A 23,096-nucleotide genomic window follows, 5' to 3' on the forward strand; every position below is an offset into this window, starting at 1 on the left:
AGATGGATGAAGAGCTAAGCCTGGCAGAACTTGTGAGTCATTTCACTCATGCATGTGTCATGCATGGATGAACATCTTGCTTTAGGAACTGGTGTACATAATAGATAAAGTATTGTTCTGTACCCTTAGTGCCTCTGCCAGAATTCTAGGAGGAAGTTTATTTTGCAATTAACATCCTGGTAGATATCTTTAAGGTCATTTCTCCAGTATATGAGGGTCTTGGCTATTATTTCTATAGCCAACATTACCTTCCTTTTTTTGCATAACACTATCAATTTGCCAGCAAATTTGGAGAACTCAGCAGTGGCCACAGGACTGGAAAACGTCAGTTTTCATTCCAATCCCAAAGAATACTCAAATTACTGCACAATTGCACTCATCTCACACGCTAGTAAAGTAATGCTCAAAATTCTCCAAGCCAGGCTTCAGCAATATGTGAACTGTGAACTTCCAGATGTTCAAGCTGGTTTTAGAAAAGGCAGAGGAACCAGAGATCAAATTGCCAACATCTGCTGGATCATTGAAAAGCAAGAGAGTTCCAGAAAAACGTCTACTTCTGCTTTATTCACTATGCCAGAGCCTTTGACTGTGTGGATCACAATAAACTGTAAAAATTCTTCAAGAGATGGGAATACCAGACCACCTGACCTGCCTCTTGAGAAACCTATATGCAGGTCAAGAAGCAACAGTTAGAACTGGACATGGAGCAACAAACTGGTTCCGAATAGGAAAAGGAGTATGTCAAGGCTGTATATTGTCACCCTGCATGTATAACTTACATGCAGAGTACATCATGAGAAACGCTGGGCTGGAAGAAGCATAAGTTGGAATCAAGACTGCTGGGAGAAATATCAATAACCTCAGATATGCAGATGATACCACCTTTATGGCAGAAAGTGAAGAGGAACTAAAAAGCCTCTTGATGAAAGTGAAAGAGGAGAGTGAAAAAGTTGGCTTAAAGCTCAACATTCAGAAAACTAAGATCATGGCATCTGGTCCCATCACTTCATGGCAAATGGATGGGGAGACAATGGAAACAGTGTCAGACTTCATTTTTTTGGGCTCCAAAATCACTGCAGATGGTGACTGCAGCCATGACATTAAAAGATGCGTACTCCTTGGAAGGAAAGTTATGACCAACCTAGATAGCATATTAAAAAGCAGAGACATCACTTTGCCAACAAAGGTCCATCTAGTCAAGGCTATGGTTTTCCCAGTGGTCATGTATGGATGTGAGAGTTGGACTGTGAAGAAGGCTGAGCACCAAAGAATTGATGCTTTTGAAGTGTGGTGTTGGAGAAGACTCTTGAGAGTCCCTTGGACTTCAGGGTGGTCCAACCAGTCCATCCTAAAGGAGATCAGTCCTGGGTGTTCACTGGAAGGACTGATGTGAGGCTGAAACTCCAATACTTTGGCCACCTCATGTGAAGAGTTGACTCATTGGAAAAGACCCTGAAGCTGGGAGGGATTGGGGGCAGGAGGAGAAGGGGACGACAGAGGATGAGATGGTTGGATGGTATCACCGACTCGATGGACATGAGTTTGAGTAAACTCCAGGAGTTGGTGATGGACAGGGAGGGCTGGCATGCTGCGATTCATGGGGTCGCAAAGAGTTGGGCACGACTGAGCGACTGAACTGAACTGAACTGAGTATTAATAAATTAATATGTGTTAAGGTACTCTATTCTTCCGTTTTTAGTATAACCATAAGGAATTTCTACTGATCAAGCTACACTGTCTTCATCTCTTTTGGTATTGTAAATGTTTGGGTGCTGATTAGCCAGATTTGGATGCAGAAAGAACACTGAAGCCCTACTCTTAACTCTGAGCCTCTGCTTCCTCTTTCTCTGGTGTCCTCTGCCTTGTCCTATGTGCTGTGTGTGTTTAGTTGCTCAGTCATGTCTGAATCTTTGCAACCCCGTGGACTGTAGCCCACCAGGCTCCTCTGTCCATGGGGATTCTCCAGGCAAGAGTACTAGAGTGGGTTGCCATGCCCTCCTCCAGAACATCTTCCCAACCCAGGGATCAAACCCAGGTCTCCCGCACTGTGGGTGGATTCTTTACAGTCTGAACCACCAGGGAAGCCCTCCTTCTTCCATGCATGCATCTGTGTCAGCGAAGAATCACATTGAAAAGGTACATTTGATGTTAATCTTCAACTTGAGGACACTTATCAGTGTGAACTTCCAAATTTCCATACAAGAACAATCCTGAATCTTCCCTGAAGGCATCATAAACACTTTAAAATTCACTGTGTGAGGACAGATTACGCTTAACTCTTCCTTAGTGTATTTCCCAACCTGTCTTCCACTAATCTGGCTACTTCTCCTTTGTTCATCTATTTTCACTTTTGTTGTGTGTGTGCATGTTTGCTAAGTCGCTTCAGTCGTGGCCAACTCTTTGCCACCCTATGGATTGTAGGCCACAGTCTCCTCTGTCCATGGGATTCTCCAGGCAAGGATACTGCAGTGGGTTGCCGTGCCCTTCTCCCGGGGATCTTTCCGACCAGGGATCAAACCCATGCCTCCTGCAGCTCCTGCATTTCAGGTGAGCTGCTAGAGAAGTCCTTTTGTTGTGTACTCACTGCCGTATTTGGGCTTCCCCAGTGGCCCAGCGGTGAAGAATCTGCCTGCAGTGCAGGAGCAGCAGGACACGCAGGTTCGATCCCTGGGCCGGGAAGATCCCCTGGAGGTGACTCACTCCACTATTCTTGCCTGGAGAATCCCCATAGGCAAAGGAGCCTGGCAGGCTACAGCTCACGGGGTCACAAAGAGTTGGACATGACCGAAGCGACTTAGCTCGCACACAACTCGCTTATTTATAACGCTGATATTTGACCATGAGGGAAATCTTATCCATATACACACAGAAACACAGAGTACTGATCCATTTGTGTTTCACGTGATTTTTTTATTCAGTATGACTTTTTAATTAAGAAACAATTAAAATCTGGTCAGTTAATAAAATTTAATAAATTCAAAAGTCAAATTTATCTTAATTTTTAAAATTTATTGTGATGTACCTACTAGATTTAAGAATTCTCATTCAATTAAATACAGTAATAGAGGTTTAGGCTGATGGAAAAGAAAAATTAAAACTTTGGTTTGAGAAGCAATGGGTGAAATTTACGTTGATTGATTCCATAGTCAATTGTAATAAAATATCATGAAAATATCTTATTCTGCTGGAATTTTCCTCAATATGTTAAGACTTTTTCTCATTCGTTCAGTATAAATGACAAACCATGGCCTCCAGGCCAAATGCAACTGCCTGCTTTTGTAAATAAAATTTTATTGGAGCACAGCCATCCCTGTGCATTGCACATAGCAATGATGTTGAATAGTTGTAACAGATTCTCTGATCCCACAACCTAAAATGTTTGCTACCTAACCCTGAAGCTAAAGTTTGTTGACCCATGGTTTGCAGGGTTCTGTGATGGTTTCTGCTGCTGCTAAGTCACTTCAGTCGTGTCCGACTCTGTGGGACCCCGGGGACTGCAGCCCACCAGACTCCTCCGTCCATGGGATTTTCCAGGCAGGAATACTGGAGTGGGATGCCATTGCCTTCTCCACTGTGATGGTTTATAAGCCTTCAATTTGAAATAAAAGAGCAATCATTAGGAATAATTTCATAAAGGACTGATATCAAGGGAATAATTGAAAAACAAATGTTATTTTAAAAACTTGTTTTTCATCTTCATATTTTCCAAATGAAATTGCCTTGTAACTTTAAAGCTACATAAGCTTTCTGTAAAATTCTACTGTTTTTGTTGTACCAGTCTAAAATACTTCTAGAATCAAGAGAGCAAAATTACCAATGGATTCGCAGTTTGTTAGCTAATCAGGCCTGACCTTAATTATAAATAATGTCTTACATATTCATTGTGCTCTACTGTTCACAAATTATATCCACATGCATGTGTTTCACAGAACAACCTGTTTCCATTTTATGGAAAGTATAAACAAAGCAGTCTGTGTATATGGTGTTTGTGTGTGGAGGCCGGTATATGTGTGTGCCATGTGGTGTTGTGATTAGTAACCAAGGGTCACACAATAAGTGGGGAAAATAAAAGCCAGATCTTATATTTGTATATACTCAGTATTTCATCTTTTACATTACTCTTCCTCTGCTTTTTCACAGTATAAAGAGCATTGGCCCTAAATCAGAAGCTTCTTGGAGTTGAGTTAATAGTTGCTTACTAGTTGTTGAGACAGGGCTGCTTGTCAATTATTAAAATATTTGCTATAGATGCAAAGAAAATATAGAATTTTTGTTAAAGCAAATATAGTTAGAACAACCTCTAGATGGAGGTCATAGACCATATTGTGTATAGTTGCTTACTTGTTCCCATCAACCTAAGAGTTTACAAAGTAAAATTTTAAATTACATTTTTCAAGATAAACAGTATCAAAAAGAACAACATATATACCACATACATGTAGTTATAGGGGAGATTGATTGCCAGAAAAGAAATGATGATTCTTTTGGGAAAAGTGGTCAGGTGAACTTTGAATTTATGGTTTGTAAGAAGATAAATAGTACTTTAGACTTTAAAGAAACAGACTTAAAAAAGCATAAGACTCTGTTGACAGATTATTTACAAGAGAAAATGCACATATTTCATATTATGGTTTTCATAAGTCGTGTTTTTTCCTTTTTTCCCCCTTCACTTAGAGTGACTTGTAAAGAATGTGCTGAAAGAACTCTGTAAAAGCTAGATCAAATATGCATAAGCTTTTCTGATTTTTCAGAAAACAGAAGATTTATTCCACCACTGTAGATCAGTGAACATCGAATCTTTTCCTTTGACTCCAGAACGAATAGTTGGTTGGGTGTTCTGTGAATGATGAAGTTCAAGTAGATCCAACATAGATTTTTCTAAAAATGTGACATGATCTATTTTTTCTTTGCTAGTGGATAGAGTAGGGAAATTAAGCTAATTGTCTGGATTTAAGGAAAGCATGAAAACAAGTTCACCTGTAATCTTCTTGGAGACAATGTTAAAATACAGGCAAGATTCTGTGTTACCTGTGGTGTGAGAATGGTTTGAGCCTCAATTATTCAACAGAATATCTGTTGACAATATCATTATTCTATCATTCCAGATCTGAATCTTAGACACTAGTGTGTTCAGTCATTTTTTTCAGTGGGTGAAGATATGGAAGGTATTCTTATAAAGGTTGCAACTGGCACAAAATTAGGAGAAACAGGGTGGATGATGGATGACAGGAGTAACTAAAAGATTTTCACATGGGAAAGAGATACTAAAAAATATGTGAATTAACAGGGATAAATATGAAAGGAAGGATGGAGAGAAAAATGTCAAAATTTAAGGACATAAGGGAAAAACAGCTGGAAATTAGAAGGAAGCATGAGTGTAGTTAACAATAATGTATTAATATTGGTTCATTATAAAATTTTTCAGTATTGTATATCAATATTGCTACAGTTGTGTTGGGCTTCCCAGGTGGCTTAGTGGTAAAGAATGTGCCTTCCAATGCAGGAGATACAGGTTCAATCCCTGGGTTGGGAAGATCCCCTGGAGAAGGAAATGGTAACCCAATCCAGTGTTCTTGCCTGGGAAATCCCATGGACAGAGAAGCCTGATGGACTATAGTCCATGGGGTCATAAAAGAGTCAGGCACGACTAAGTGACTAAACAACAACAGTTATGGTAAATGTATTATAGTAATTTAAGGTAGTTTTTAAATACAGTAATTTAAGTAGTATCTCCTAACATAGGTAAGTTCTCAGCTCACCTTTAATAGGTTGCTTTTGTCCTAACTCTTGCTTTTACTGTTAGGACATTATTGATTTTCTAATGAAAATTAAGAGGTCAAAAAAGTTATAACTGAAAAGTGGCCATTTTATAGGTTGTGCATAAGTTGTTGTGAATTGTGTGATCTTCTGTGTCCAGGAATGGTCTGACTATTCCAAATTAAGAAAATTGTTCTCGTCACCTTCTTATTTTAAAGTTCACATGTATATCCACAGAAACAATCAAGATAAATAACACCCAAAATTGCATTTCCACTTCAGTTATGAAAATGCAAGTGAAAATTAGGACTTACTTTTGAAATACTGATATTAAAGTAAATGAATATTTTGCCTCAGACAGAAAAACTCTAAATACTTTTGTACAGAAATAGTCTGAATGTAAAAAGTAATATATGCCCAATTTTTAGAGGAAGCAGTTTGCTGAACAAATATTGTATCCAATTTATATTCAAGTAATTATTGATGTAAATTTTATATTCCTAATGGAAAAAAAGGAAAGAATTCATGAGATGCAATATTGTAGTAATGTGTTTCCGAGGAAGGATTGAAGGGCATGGGAAATTTTTGAAAAAACATAGTCTAAAATTATCTTTGGTTTTAGTATTTTTTAAAAATTTTGTATTAGTTTTTGTTTTTAGTGATGATACTTGTTTTAATTTTCAAATGACATTAGAGGGAACCGTGAACTTTTTATTTTTATGAAAAAGAAACAGGAATCTGTTGACACAGTATATTTTTCAGTTTAATACTTTTAATTTGGTTAGTCTTTCCTGAGAGTCTCTTTGTGACTTTGATGTTGATGATTGTGATTGCAGCAGCTCATCTTTCATGAAACTCACTCATGCCAGGCACTATTCTAAGCAATTACATTTTAGATATTTTACCCTCACAATACATACACAAGATAGAGGGTGTTAGCATCCCCAGTTATAGATGAGGAAACTGGCCTCATGTTTATGTCAAGTATTTATTATTTTTAGGGTCCTTGCATTTATATGAATACTTTTGTTAAATATTAATGAATAGTTTAGATATATTTTTTAAATGTTAAATTTCATGATATTTCATTAAAAGTTTACACAGTGTCCACTGTTTTTATCCTTTTCAGGTATGCAGTTTTGTGTGGCTATGTATCTGAGTTTGAGGGCTTACAAAACAAAATTAACTACGGATATCGCTTCAAGGTATTTCTTGATATTAAAAATGTTTTAATGTAGCTTGTTAATGTTCCATTAACAAGTACAAATCAAATTATTCAACAAATTTATCTCTAGGAATTCATCTTTTTTACTTAAATGAAATGTCAGTCTTTGAAAGTACTGTGCCAAAAAGAATCAAGCTCTTTGGTTGATTAAAAATCATTATTATTATTATAGAACCTGAAAGAAGTCACAAAGTAGATGAGTATTGTTTTTCTAAAGGCAGAGTCTTCGCCTTTTGGTCGTGAGCTCACCTACATCATAAACATGGCTGGAATTAATTCGTTAACATTTTCTACAAATTAATTTGTTAGGAGGAGTAGAATTCAATGTAGGACTTAAATTTGCCATGGTAAATGAGTAAAATAAGTAATGAGCATACTCATTATTTATAATGTGCCTGTAGTTATAGTTACAGTGGTTACAGGACTGGAAAAGATCAATTTTCATTCCAATCCAAGAAGTGCAATCCTAGAGAATGTTCAAGCTACCATACAATTGCACTCATTTCACATGCTAGCAAGGTTATGTTTAGACTCCTTCAATTTAGGCTTCAGCAATACGTGAACCAAGAACGTCCAGATGTACAAGCTGGGTTTCAAAGAGGCAGAGGAACCAGAGACCAAATTGCCAACGTTTGTTACATCATGGAGAAAGCAAGGGAGATCCAGAAAAACATCTACTTCTGCTTCATTGACTATGCTAAAGCCTTTGAATGTGTGGTTCAGCAACTGGAAAATTTTCAAAGACATGGGAGTACCAGACCACCTTACCTGTCTCCTGAGAAACCTGTTTGTGGGTCAAGAAGCAACAGTTAGAATTGGACATGGAACAACTGACTGGTTCAAAATTGGAAAGGAGTACATCAAGACTGTGTATTGTCACCCTGCTTATTTAACTTCTTTGTAAAGTACATCATGTGAAATATTGGACTGGATGAATCACAAGTTGGAATCAAGATTTCTGGGAGAAATATACACAAGCTCAGATATGATACTACTCTAATGAAAGTGAAGAGAATCTAAAGAGCCTCTTGATAAGGGTGAAAGAGGAGAGTGAAAAAGCTGGCTTGAAACTCACCATTCAAATCAGATCATGGCATCTGATTTCATCACTTCATGGCAAATAGATGGGGAAAAAATGGAAACAGTGACAGATTTTATCTTCTTGGGCTCTAAAATCACTGCAGATGGTGGCTGCAGCCCTGAAATGAAAAGATGCTTGCTTCTTGGAAGAAAAGCTAAGACAAACCTAGACAGCATATTAAAAAGCAGACAGCATGCTGCCAGCAAAGGTCTGTATAGGCAAAGCTATGGTTTTCCCAGTAGTCATGTCTGGTTGTGAGAGTTGGACCGTAAAGAAGGCTGAGTGCTGAAGAATTGATAATTTTGAATTGTGGTGTTGGAAAAGACTCTTGAGAGTCTCTTGGACTGCAAGGAGATCCAACCAGTCAATCCTATATGCGATTAAACATGAATATTCACTGGAAGGACTGATGCTGGAGCTGAAGCTCCAATACTTTGGCTTCCTGATGCGAAGACTTGACTCATTGGAAAAGCCCCTGATGCTGGGTAAGATGGAAGGCAAAAGGAGAAGAGGGCAGCCCAAGATGAGATGGTTAGATAGCGTCATTAACTCAATGGACAAGAATTTGAGCAAACTCCAGGAGACAGTGTAGGACAGAGGAGCCTGGCATGCTATAGTCCATGGGGCCACAAAGCACAGATATGACTTAGCAACTGAACAGCAACAACAAATAGTTATATTCACTCAGTAAATAACCCCTCAGGGTCAATAATTGTAAGGATGGGCAAAGAGTTCTTTGTTTTCCAGCTCCCTATAACCATTTGACAATGTCAAGTGGGTAGATTGCTCTGTTACCTAGTTCTGCTCTTCTGTTTTCCATTATACCTACAAAGTGAAAGAGGAGAGTGAAAAAGTTGGCTTAAAGCTTAACATTCCAGAAAACTAAGATCATGGCATCTGGTCCCATCACTTCATGGCAAATAGATGGGGAGACAATGGAAACAGTGTCAGACTTTATTTTGGGGGGCTCCAAAATCACTGCAGATGGTGATTGCAGCCATGAAATTAAAAGACACTTACTCCTTAGAAGGAAAGTTATGACCAACCTAGATAGCATGTTAAAAAGCAGAGACATTACTTTGCCAACAAAGGTCTGTCTGGTCAAGGCTATGGTTTTTCCAGTGGTCATGTATGGATGTGAGAGTTGGACTGTGAAGAAAGCTGAGCACCGAAAATTGATGCTTTTGAACTGTGGTATTGGAGAAGACTTTTGAGAGTCCCTTGAACTGCAAGGAGATCTAACCCGTCCATCCTAAAGGAGATCAGTCCTGAGTGTTCATTGGAAGGACTGATGCTGAAGCTGAAACTCCAGTACTCTGGCCACCTCATGCGAAGAGTTGATTCGTTGGAAAAGACCCTGATTCTGGGAGGGATTGGGGGCAGGAGGAGAAGGGGATGACAGAGCATGAGATGGCTGGATGGCATCACCGACTCAATGGACATGGGTTTGAGTAAACTCCAGGAGTTGGTGATGGACAGGGAGGCCTGGTGTGCTGCGATTTATGGGGTCGCAAAGAGTCGGACACGACTGAGCGACTGAACTGAACTGAACTGAAGTATTAGGTAGGCAAGTCATGGGCAGACAAAAATGCGACTTGGCTGTTTTCTCTTTTTAAAGTGACATCCTCTGTAGCCTTATTAAATCGTAATCACACTTGTAGTTGTGAGCATTTTGATGATTGAATTATTGATAAGCTTAATTGTATTCATGATAAAGAGGGGGAGGAAACAGCATCATAAAGTCCCTTTGAAATTGCTAGGCAGAGTGTCATTCAACACTGCCTGAAACTTGGGAGATGACATTTTTTTTTAAATTTTCTTTCAGGAACATCTAGATAAAGCAATCGAATTTTTACCTGAAGAACCCTTTTTGTATTACCTCAAGGGAAGATACTGTTACGCTGTAAGTTGATTGCTTCTATCTATAAATCTTATGTGAATATATTATGATTATATGATAGATTTTCAGTGGCTTCCTCTTGTTATACCTAGTGTCTGCTGTAGAGAAAATTGTGAAATCAATGCATATTTTATGAGTTGATAAATTTAACGTATTATATAAATATATGTTGCATTACATACAACATGCTCAGTTGCTCTAGTTGTGTCTGACTCTTTGCGGCACCATGCACTGTAGTCCATCAAGCTCCTTCGTCCATGGGATTCTCCAGGCAAGACTACTGGAGTGAATTGCCATGCCCTCCTCCAGGATATCTTCCTGACTCAGGAATTGAACCCACATCTCCTAAATCACCTGCGTTGCTGGCGGATTCTTTACTGCTGAGCCAGTAGGAAAGGCCGCATACACTATTTGATTTTATAAATGTGTATGTCTTTTTTCTTCACTGCCTTTCCCTTTTCCCTAGAAGTAGTCATGGTGTTTCCCTTTATATGTGCTTTCTCAGATGGTGATCAGCCACCTACACCCGTGTACCCTATATTGACGCACTGCTCTGTTTTGTAAGAGGATTTTTTCACTTATCCAAGTTTACTGAGCATATAGTATGTTCTCACTGGCCAGAAGGTAAATAAAAAACCATCCTTATCTTCAAGGAACTTAATTTACGTGGGGACCTAAGATGTATAGAAATAAATAAAAGTAGCTGGTAAGTCTGAGACCCAGTGTGTTAAATGGCACTCGTTTACAGAAAGTTAACAGAATGTGAAAGTGTATCTTAACAGCTGCATGAAAAATTGCCCCAAAGAGAAATGCTATTTCTGAATGAGAAAATTGGGGTAGGCAGAAGATGAAGCTTTTTAATTGTGGCTTATAGAAGATTAGAAATAAAGCAGGAGGTTTTACTTTTAATGAGCACCTGCTGTGTATGTCACGTGTGCATTTTATACTTTATATTTCTTATCACATTTCATCCTTTTAAGAGTAAGCAGTTTCTATTGTGCCAGTTTTAAATATTTTTGTAAAAATAGTGTCATGACAGTAAGGGACTCCCCTGATTTAAAAAATCATTGACCCAGACTCATAGGAGCCTGGAGCTAGAATGTACACTGTTGGATTAGGCTTAAAAAAAAACCCAAAAACTCAAGAAGGAAAATTTAATTCCAAATGGAACCTGATCTTCATACCACAGACAAATGGCAGAAGCTAATGCTAATCCTCCCTGGAGGATTGTACCTTCACACACAAGCCTTAGAACATTCCTACAGAGTTGAGCTCGTATCATAGTCAAAAATAACAGAATACATATGGGGAAACAAGCCATCATAAACGGCAGTCAACAGAACAAATGAACAGAAAGAATAGAGGTACATCTGAAAGGACTTCAGATTTTGGAAACATGGAATACAGAGTATTAAACAGAGTATTCAACAGCTATCTATGTCTTGTGTTCCTAAAAATAAAATGAATTAGGGGAAAATAGATAAAGAGCGTGAGACTACAAAAATGATCAGGTAGATATGAAAAATATGGAACAATTTTTGATATATCTATGTACATCAAAAATACTAGAGTGAGTAGCTGTTCCCTTCTCCAGGGGATCTTCCCAACCAAGGGATCAGACCCAAGTCTCCTGCATTGCAGGTGGATTCCTTACCAGCTGAGCCATAAGGGAAGCCCAGGAATACTGGAGTGGGTAGCCTACCCTTTCTCCAGAGGATCTTCCCAACCCAGGAATCAAACCGGGGTCTCCTGCATTGCAGGCGGATTCTTTACCAGCTGAGCTACCAGGAAGCCCCATATAATGTGTTCCTAAAAATAAAATGAATCAGGGGAAAATGGATAAAGAACATGAGACTAGAAAAATGATCAGGTAGATATGAAAAAAAGAAACAACTCTTATGTATATTTTTGTATATAACATTTTTATATACACTTGTATATACAGCTCTTTATATACATTACCTTATGTAAAGTAGATAACTAGTGGGAAGTTGCCGTGTAACACGGGCAGCTTGACCCAGTGCTCTGTGACAGCCAGAGGGGTGGGATGAGGGTGGGGGAGTGGGAGGGAAGCTCAGAAGGGAGTGGATATGTGTATACACGTGGCTGATTCACACTGTTGTACAGCAAAATCCAGTACAACATTGTAAAGCAGTTATCCTCCAATTAAAAATACATTTTAAAAAGAAGTATATTATTTGTGATTAAAAGAAAATTCAGTGGAAGGATTTAGTAGTAAATAGGCACTGCTGAAGAAATTATCTTTTGATAATTAATAGAACAAGAGACAAAAAAGTACTAGTAAGTATCTAAAACATTGATTGGAGCCTTACATTTAATAATTTTGATCTAATAAACAGTTGAAACCATGTATCTAGCCAAAGAGGACATACATTTTTCAAGCATATGCAAAATGTTTACAAAATTGACCATACATGAGATCATGAAGCAAGTCAGAATTGATATCATACAGGTTTTCTGATCAAAAAGCAATTATATCAGTATTAGAAATTTAGAAACAAAACAGCTTAAAAACCATAAATCTTGAATTAGAAATAATAGGAAATGATAAATAAGGATATGCCATTTTATTCCCATTTGATAAAACTTTATTAATATGAGATGTTGCAAAATTATGGAGTAACAGAAATTCCTACATTGTTGTGGGAGCACAGATTGATATAACCATCTTAGAAACAGTTGGGTATTATCTCTTGAATTTGATTGCTTGTTTACTGTGTGACACTGGTACCCACCCTAAAGAAACTCTTGCAAATGTGCTTTAGAAGGATACATAAGAATGGCTGTAGCAGCCTTGTTTCTCAGAGCAAAAAAATGGAAGAAGACCCAAATGTCCACTGAAAAAAAGGGTGGATGAAAAATCATTGATGTATGTTTAAATGATGGACTGTCTCAGAGTTGTTTAAATGACTGAACTTCAACTACTCTAGATGAACTCTTAAAACCTATAGTGTTAAGAGAAAACAACAAGTCAAAGAAGATGAACAACATAACTTCTTTTTCTAGTTCAAAAAAAAGCAAAAATAAGCATAGCAATTAAGTAACATTATGTAGAAAAGCCAGGGAATCATTTTGGGGAGAGAGTATTCTTTTTGAAGTATAGTTGACTTACTGTTACTGTCTTAGTTTCAGGTGTAGAACACGGTGAACGTAGTTTTTATAGATTGTGTGTGTATGCTCAGTTGGTTCATGTTCAGACTCCTTGTGACGCCATGGACTGTGGCCCACCAGGATCTTCTGTCCATGGGACTTCCCAGGCAAGAATACTGGAGTGGGTTGTCATGCCCTCCTCCAGGGGATCTTCCTGACCCAAGGACTTAAACAGAGTCTCTTACGTCTCCTGCATTGGTAGACAAGTTCTTTACCACTAGTGCCACCTGGGAAGCCACTTGTATAGATTATACTACATTTAAAGTTATCATAAAATGTTGACTATGTTCCCTGTGCTACACAGTGTATCCTTATAGCTTACATATGTTAATAGGTACATAATACCAATACTGTGTACCTCTTTTTTTAAAACTGAGCTATAGTTGATGTACAATATTATGTAAGTTTCAGATATACAATGTAGTAATTCACACTTCTTAAAGGTTACATTCCACTTGAAGTTATTATAAAATATTTATAGAATAATTTTTTAAAAAAAATAGTCGTTAATAGATACCTTCCTAAAGGAAGTCAGTCCTGAGTATTCACTGGAAGGACTGATGCTGAAGCTGAAACTCCAATACTTTGACCACCTGATGTAAAGAACTGACTCTTTGAAAAGACCCTGATGCTGGGAAGATTGAAGCCAGGAGGAGAAGGGGACGACAGAGGATGAGATGGTTGGATGGCATCACTGACTCAATAGACATGAGTTTGAGTAAACTCCGGGAGTTGGTGATGGACAGGGAGGCCTGGCATGCTGCAGCCTACGGGGTTGCAAAGAGTTGGACATGACTGAGAGGCTGAACTGAACTGAATTGAATTGAATGACTACCTCAGAGGCCTGGCATGCTGCAGTCCATAGGGTTGCAAAGAGCCAGACACGACTGGGCAACTGAACAACAACAAAACAATGGCTACCTAGAACCCTTGAAGATGGCATTGCAAAGGAAGGCACTTGATGGGGTTGTGGAGAGCATAGCTCCCCTTTTAAGTACTCATTTCTGAATCCCTTTAATCTTTTATATTATATATTTACTCTTCATATTTGTTAAAAGTGAAAAAATTTAAAAAGAAAGCAAAAAACAAATGACAATATGAGATTTAATTTTGGTGGTTGTTGCTTTTTAAAAAATTCCCCTGAATTGTAAATACATACACCAGGCCCTCACAGCACACTCCTTCTGGATTGAGGAACCTTGGCCTGTTTACATTTCTGAGCTGCTGCGTTCCGATCTGGTTGGGAGCATGGCAAAGGCAGAGTCCTGTAGCTACTGTATTGTGTGCAAAGAAATACTATTCGTCATCTCACAATCAAGAATCACGTGAACGAACGGGATCAGCATTGTTCCCCACCCCCACCCCTCTGCCTTTCTTTGGACACGAGGCTGCTTAAGAGTATTTCAAATTGGTTTGGTGACCAGTGCTTTTAGCTCATGGTTAGAATTATGAAAAAGGAAGGCAAGATGCTAATACCATAAAGGTTATATCTCTAGTGTATATAGCATGGATTTATATCTATATATATTATATTGTATGCATTTCGGGCTCTTTGGTTGACTATGAGGGCTACTCCATTTCTTCTAAGGGGTTCTTGCCCACAGTAACAGATATAATGGTCATCTGAATTAAATTTGCCATTCCAGTCCATTTTTAGTTCACTGATTCCTAAAATGTTGATGTTCACTCTTACCATCTGCTGCTTGACCACTTCGTTTACCTTGATTCATGATCAGAATAGAACAGAATGATCTCTATTCATTTCCAAGGCAAACCATTCAATATCACAGTAATCCAAGTCTATGCCTTAACTAGTAATGCTGAAGAAGCTGAAGTTGAACGGTTCTATGAAGACCTATAAGACCTTCTAGAACACCCAAAAAAGATGTCCTTTCATTATAGGGGACATGAATGCAAAAGTAGGAGGTCAGGAGATACCTGGAGTAACGGGCAAATTTGGCCTTGGAGTACAAAATGAAGCAGGGCAAAGGCTAACAGAGTTTTGCCAAGAGAACACACTGGTCATAGCAAACACCTTCTTCCAACAACACAAGAGAAGACTCTACACATGGACATCACCAGATGGTCAATACCAAAGTCAGATTGATTATATTCTTTGCAGCCAAAGATGGAGAAGTTCTATACAATCAGCAAAACAAGACCGGGAGCTGACTGTGGCTCAGATCATGAACTCCTTCTTGCCAAATTCAGACTTAAATTGAAGAAAGTAGGGAAAACCATTAGACCATTCAGGCATGATCTGAATCAAATCCCTTATGATTATACAGTGAAAGTGACGTATAGATTCAAGGGATTAGATCTGTTAGACAGAGTGCCTAAAGAACTATGGACGGAGGTTTGTGACATTGTACAGGAGGCAGTGATCAAGACCATCCCCAAAAAGAAGAAATGCAAAAAGGCCAAATAGTTGTCTGAGGAGGCCTTACAAATAGCTGAGAAAAGAAGAGAAGTGAAAGGCACAGGAGAAAAAGAAAGATACATACCTGTTTGAATTCAAAGTTCCAAAGAATAGCAAGGAGAGATAAGAAAGCCTTCCTCAATGATCAGTGCAAAGAAATAGAGGAAAACAATAGAAGGGGAAAGACTAGAGATCTCTTCAAGAAAATTAGAGATACTAAGGGAACATTTCATGCAAAGATGGGCTCAATAAAGGACAGAAATGGTATGGACCTAACAGAGCAAAAGATATTAAGAAGAGGTGGCAAGAATACACAGAAAAACTGTACAAAAAAGATCTTCACAACCCAGATAATCATGATGGTGTGATCACTCACCTAGAGCCAGACATCCTGGAATGTGAAATCAAGTGGGCCTTAGGAAGCATCACTATGAACAAAGCTAGTGGAGGTGATGGAATCCCAGCTGGGCTATTTCAAATCCTAAAGGATGATGCTGTGAAAGTGCTGCACTCAATATGCCAGCAAATTTGGAAAACCCAGCAGTGGCCACAGAACTCAGTTTTTATTCCAATCAAAGAAAGGCAATGCCAAAGAATGCTCAAACTACCACACAATTGCACTCATCTCACATGCTAGCAAAGTAATGCTCAAAATTCTCCAAGCCAGGCTTCAACAGTATGTGAACCATGAACTTCCAGATGTTCAAGCTGGTTTTAGAAAAGGCATAGGAACTAGAGATCAAATTGCCAACATACGCTGGATCATCGAAAAAGCAAGAGAGTTCCAGAAAAACATCTGCTTCTGTTTATTGACTATGCCAAAGCCTTTGACTCTGTGGATCACAACAAACTGTGGAAAATTCTTCAAGAGATGGGAATACCAGACCACCTGACCTGCCTCCTCAGAAATCTGTATGTAGGTTAAGAAGCAGCAGTTAGCACTGGACATGGAGCAACAGACTGGTTCCAAATCAGGAAAGGAGTACGTCAAGGCTGCATACTGTCACCCTGCTTATTTAACTTACATGCAGAATACATCATGCAAAATGCCAGAATGGATGAAGCACAAGCTGGAATCAAGATTGCTGGGAGGAATATCAATATCCTCAGATATGCAGGTGACACCACCCTTATGGCAGAAAGTGAAGAAGAACTAAAGAGTCTCTTGATAAAAGTCAAAGAGGAGAGTGAAAAAGTTGACTTAAAACTCAACATTCAAAAATCTAAGATCATGGAATCTGGTCCCATCACTTCTTGGCAAATAGACAGGGAAACAATGCAAATAGTAAGAGACTTTATTTTGGGGGGGGCTCCAAAATCACTGCAGATGGTGACTTCAGCCATGAAATTAAAAGACGCTTATTCCTTGGAAGAAAGGCTATGGCCAACCTAGGCAGCATATTAAAAAGCAGAGACGGTACTTCGCCAACATGGGTTCGTCTAGTCAAAGCTATGATTTTTCCAGTAGTCATGTATGGATGTGAGAATTGGACTATAAAGAAAACTGAGCACTGAAGAACCAATGCTTTTGAACTGTGGTATTGGAGAAGACTCTTGAGAGTCCCTTGGACTTCAAGGAGATCCAGCCAGTCAATCCTAAAGGAAATCAGTCCTGAATATTCATTGGAAGGACTGATGCTGAAGCTGAAAAAAGCTGAAACTCTAATACTTTGGCTACCTGATGCAAAAAACTGACTCATTTGAAAAGACCCTGATGCTGGGCAAGATTGAAGGCAGGAGAAGGGGACAACAGAGGATAAGATGTTTGGATGGCGTCACCAACTCTATGGACATGAGTTTGAGCAAGCTTCAGGAGGTGGTGAAGGACAGGGAAGCCTGGCATGCTGCAGTCCATGGAGTCACAGTCAGACACGACTGAATGACTGAACTGAAACTGACAGCCTGATATTGTATGCATACCCTACATATGTGCATACACACATGTATCTGAGGAGAGATTATTCATTCAAAAGGTGGTCAACTGTCTGAGTGATGTTGCTGTATATTTGCAGGTCTCAAAACTGAGCTGGATTGAGAGAAAAATGGCTGCTACTCTGTTTGGAAATATACCATCCTCAACTGTACAGGAAGCTTTGCAAAATTTCCTCAAGGTATGTTTTGCCTATCCATTATTTCAGTGTCAGTCTGGCTCCTGTCTTCATCAGGCCCACCTACCATTGCTGTTAAGGAAATCTTTCTCTTCTCCATGTGTAGACCTCTAACTGGAGCCCCAGATTGTGTCCTCATTTTGGCATGTTCAAACTACTTCTTAGAGGGTAGTTATGTGCTAAGTCCTAGGTGTGGCAGCCCTTACTGCCAAATCCACTGTAGCTCTCCACATTGTTTATGTACAAAAGCATTCATGCCCTAATTTTTAGAAAGCATGCATGCTCAGTTGCTCAGTCGTGTCCGACTCTTTGACACCCCATGGGCTGTAGCCTGCCAGGCTCCTCTGTCCATGGGATTTTCCTGTCAAGAATACTGGAGTAGGTTTCCATTTCCTCCTCCAGGGGATCTTCCCATCCCAGAGATCAAACCCGTGTCTCCTGCATTGGCAGATGGATTGTTTACCACTGGGCCCACCTGGGAAGCCCTCCTCATTATTAGACTTGGTCCAAAATACTCCTGATTATCCTAACATAGAACCAGTTTAATCTTAAAGAACTAGAAGTTGCCAAGAAGATGAGTTATTTTAATAGTTACTCTTTGAATTGTAGACAGTTCTATGGAACCTTCGTGGGGCATCAGACCAAACCAGGATTTTCATTACCATCCTAAAATGTACAATTGCTCTGCTGATAAACTCTAAATAGTAATATTTGCGTGTGCACACATGAAAATGTGTAATATATCCATGCATTTAACCAACTTGCTGTTGGGCTAATCTCTTCATTTTTCTCTGGAACCAATTATGGAATATCTTACTGATTTTTCTTTTCCCTCCGGCCTACTTCAGATTTGTAACAATATAGAGAAAATCAGGCTCTGAACAGTGTTGTCAAATATATTTTAAAGGCTAGTATTTTTTGGTATATTTTAGGGCTCAATTTTGTAGAACCAAGAGGGAGTTTAAAAATCATATATTCTAAGATAGCAAATATACTGCACTTCTCTAAACAATGGCTAGTGGCTTTTTGAAAAAATAGGTATTCTGAAATCAAGCCTGCACCCAGTGGGATAAAGTATGGATATACAAGTACAAGGGCTGTATGTTTCTTCTTTTTTATTTAGTATGATCTTTTTTGTTTTATAAAAAAGGGAATCAAGACATCAGGAATGTAACTTTTTCCAGTGTCACACAATGGCAGGTCAAAGACGTGAATGAAGTCTGATCACTTCAGCTTCTTTCTAACATCAAGAATTAGTTCTCCCTTGTTAAATTTTATAAGGATATAGATCATCGTGCATTTAAAATGATTTATAAAAGGTGCTATGTTCATGGGGCTTCCCTGGTAGCCCAGCTGGTAAAGAATCAGCCTGCAATGCAGGAGACCCTGGCTCGATTCCTAGGTTGGGAAGTTTCCCTGGAGAAGGGATAGGCTACCCACTCCAGTATCCTTGGGCTTCCCTGGTGGCCCAACTGGTAAAGAATCTGCCTGCAATGTGGGAGACCTGGGTTCAGTCCCTGGGTTGGGAAGATTTCCTGGAGAAGGTAACAGCCACCCACTCCAGTATTCTTTCCTGGAGAATCCCCGTGGACTGAGGAGCCTGGTGGGCTACAGTCCACAGGGTCACAAAGAGTCAGACACAACTAAGTGACTAATCACATGTTCACTAGCAAAAATTTCATTTGAGCTTTAAACCCATTTTTGATGGTATCAAAGTTATAATTAGAGGGTCAGGTTTTCAGGACATGGAACGAAAGTTCTTCAGGCGCTTCTGCACTTGAAGTATTACACAGATAAAATCAAAAGTAAGTAAGAAGCACAATGATGTAGAGGTATAAACTCTGAAGCAAGACCACCTGGTTAAATCCCAGTTCTGCTTTTTACTGGCTGACATTGGGCAAGTTACTTAATATCTTTCTCTCTCAGTTTAATCAATAACATGGAGGTGATAGTGTTGTTGTGAAGGTTAAATAAGTTAATCCAAGCAAATTGCTTAGAGAGTGCCCAGGACCTCATAAGTGCTCAATAAAGGCTCAAAGAATTTTAACTTCATTAAAATGTAAAAGGAAAGAAAGTTAGTCGCTCAGTTGTGTCCGTCTGTTTGAGATCCCCTGGACTGTCGCCCGCCAGGCTCCTCTGTCCATGGAATTCTCCAAGAAGGAATACTGGGGTGGGTAGCCATTCCCTTGTCCAGGGGATCTTTCCCACCCAGGGGTTGAACCTGAGTCTCCTGCATTGCAGGCAGATTCTTTACTGTCTGAGCCACCAGGGAAGCCCTTGTTGTAAACACCTCGTCAAACCGTCTTGAGGACCTCACCGTTCAGTTATGACTTGGATATTGTCTGAAATGCATTCCACAGTGTTTGTCAAGAGGGTGAGAAGGCATCAGGAGTGCCTCATCCCATGTTTACTGCAGCACACGAGGGTAGCGACGAGCCTCAAGGGCTGAGGGCTGTGGGGGACTGAGAAACCTGGGGGGACAAGCGGGGAAAAAGAAACAGCACATACCGTGGCTCCCACACTCCATGTTTCTGCACCCCCCCAGTCCCAACAGGAAGCCCTGCCCCACTCCATGCCTCCAAAGAGGTTCACAGGGGTACAGCTCCAGAGCCAGGCAATGCACTCCTATAGAGAGAGAGCTCTAGTTTTAGAATCAGACAGTTTAAGACCTGAGACTTTTACTGTATATGACGTGGACCTGTTTGTTTATTTCTCCTAACCTTAAATTCCTTATCAGTAAGGTAGGCATAATAATACCTAATTTTGTTTTTGTGAAAATTACACGAAGTAATACATGTAGTTTTCTTGGCCCATGGTCTCACACACTAAGTGCTCTGACTAAAAATAAATATTGCTGATATTGCTGTTATTTTTGCATATAACTGGTGAAATCTGGTTCTCCACAGCCCCAGAACATCTAGGGAGGTGGTTTGAGACCAAGAGTCATCTGCAAATTCCATGTTGGGATTCGTTTAAGATATAGCATGCTTCCCACTTCATCCAAAATTCTGGCCTGATTCCCTCAGTCAGTGGTTTATAACCTTGTCCATGCGAACTGAATAGAACTGATACATTTGAATTGTCTGGAGAGCTTTAAAAAATGCTAACCCAGGCTACAGCCCAGACTAATTATTTCAGAATATCTGAATATATTAAGATAGAGTTTATATACAGTTAGATACACCCATTCTATGTGTACAGTTCCGTGAAATTTGACAAATTTGTATACTTATGTAATTACCACCACTTTACCTGTTTTAAAATTGTATGTAAATGGAATCATAGCTTTGGTACTTTGCATATCTGGCTTCCTTTGCTCTACATGTTTTGAGATGCAGTCAGTTTATTGAATGTATTTGTGATTGCCTCGTAATATTCCATTACATGGATTTACAACAATTTACTTATGCATTTACCTATTGATGGACATTTGAGTTGTTCCCAGCTTAGGGCTATTATGAATAAAGTTCTTATGATCATTCATAGGCAAACTTTTATGTAGACATGTTTTAAATTTTCTTAGGTAAATACCTATGATTGGAATTGTGGTATAACATGGTTTTAGAGCTTGACCTGTTTTTAAAGTTCTCATGGTCCTTCATGTGCAGCCCATGGTATGTTGGAGCACTCCTGGATGGGGGTGTGTGTAGAAGACAGGTGTGGCAATTTTGGCCATCCTGATGTCACTCACTGTTTGCAATCACAAGATCCCCGAATCTTCCTTAGTGGTTTCACCAGCTCCTGAGCTGTCTTCTGTGACTTAATACGACAGAGAGCTGCTGCATGAGTTAATGAGATGTTTTAAAACAAAGCTAATTTATTCAGCAATGTTTTTTAAGCATATACCTAATACCAAATGAAGGGAACACAGAAATGACCATCACAGCTCCTGCCTTTGGGGAACTTGGATGACCAAGATGAAGTAAGCAAGTACAGTATTTTCTGCCAGATGTTATGGCATAGTTCGAAGAACATCATAGAAACTGCCCATTAATTAAAACATTCTATTGAATGACCCAACTTTCCTTGTTATGCAGCTAATGCCTTTGGCAAAGGTCAGAATCTGCTCCATTTTAGGATGTAAGCATTGTTAGTAGCCTGCCTATGTTCCTTTGTTGTTGTTCAGTCACTAAGTCGTGTCCAACTCTTTGTGACCCCGTGGCTGCAGCAGACCAGCCTTCCCTGTCCTTCACCCTCTCATCCTGCTTTCAGTCTTTCTCAGCACCAGGGTCTTTTCAGTGAGTCAGCTCTTCCCTTCAGATGGCCAAAGTACTGAAGCTTCAGCTTCAGCATCAGTCCTTCCAATGAATATTCAGGGTTGATTTCCTTTGGGATTGACTGGTTTGATCTCCTTACTATCCAAGAGACTCTCAAGAGTCTTCTCCAACACTACAATTCAAAAACATCAATTCTTCAGTGCTCAACCTTCTTTATGGTCCAGCTCTCCCATTCATGCATGACTACTGGAAAAACCACAGCTTTTAAAAAAATTTATTTTTTAGTTGAAGGATAAATGCTTTACATAATTTCGTTTTAACTCAAAGAGTTAAAATGGAAATAATTGGACAAGAGAGAAGAAGCGGGAGGACCAGAACCCATTGGCACCATGGATGGCTCTGTTGGGCTGTCAAGGCTTTGGCCAGGACGGAACAGTAACTTCCTTTAGTCTGTCGGCAACTCCGGTGTTTCACTAGCAGGTTCTAGGCCAGATCCACACACTGTTCATCTGCTCAGTCTTAAAGAGTTACACCTAGTCTGGCTTCCCAGCCCAAGAGATTTTGTCCGCCTTCTCCTCCTCCCAGGACCCTTCTCTTGGATTCTGCAGAGAATAAGTGGCCTTTACAAGGGATGTGCTCTCATAAGGGATTGGAACACTCCTCAGAACCCTAGCTCTTGCTTTCACCTCTATCCATCCTTAAAATGTATGTATCTTTTGACTCAGAAATCCAACTTCTGGGAATCTCTCCTGCACACATAATCACATGCACATGGGCATATAGGAGCAAGTATGTACATTGATCATTGTTAGTAATAGTGAAAAATAAGTCTAAGTGTCTGTAACAGTGATGCTTAATTTAATTATAGTGTATATGCAGTATGAAATACAGCTCGTAGAAACAATGAGGTAGATCTGTGTATGTGAACACAAAAATGTATCTGTGATACGTTGAGGGAAAAAAAAAAGTTTGGGACCAATAAGTAGGAAATGGTCCTATTTAAATTTTTTTCAGAAATCAGTCATCTTGAGTAGTGGGGAGGTGGGAGGTGGGAGGCAGGGAGTTCCTCTACTTAAAGGTCTGTAGGATGCATTTGTCAAACTGTTGATAGTGGTTACCCCTGGGGAAATAGATCATAATTGAGAATAAAATTGAAACAGAGAAGCTTTCACTTTTTAATTTTGAATATGTCTGAAGTATTTATAAGTTGTAAAACAA

General features: G+C 39.4%; 1 protein-coding gene across 1 annotated transcript in view; it reads left to right on the forward strand.

Annotated features, from left to right (window-relative positions):
- Positions 1 to 23,096, forward strand: part of RMDN2 (regulator of microtubule dynamics 2) — a 60,053-nt gene that overhangs the window by 23,122 nt on the left and 13,835 nt on the right. Inside the window, exons 5-7 of the mRNA XM_043468353.1 lie at positions 6,887 to 6,962; positions 9,889 to 9,966; positions 17,566 to 17,664. Coding sequence (XP_043324288.1) covers positions 6,887 to 6,962; positions 9,889 to 9,966; positions 17,566 to 17,664 — 253 coding nt within the window. The remainder of the gene's footprint in view (positions 1 to 6,886; positions 6,963 to 9,888; positions 9,967 to 17,565; positions 17,665 to 23,096) is intronic.

Source organism: Cervus canadensis, chromosome 5, assembly GCF_019320065.1.
Source record: "Cervus canadensis isolate Bull #8, Minnesota chromosome 5, ASM1932006v1, whole genome shotgun sequence".
NCBI lineage: Eukaryota > Metazoa > Chordata > Mammalia > Artiodactyla > Cervidae > Cervus > Cervus canadensis.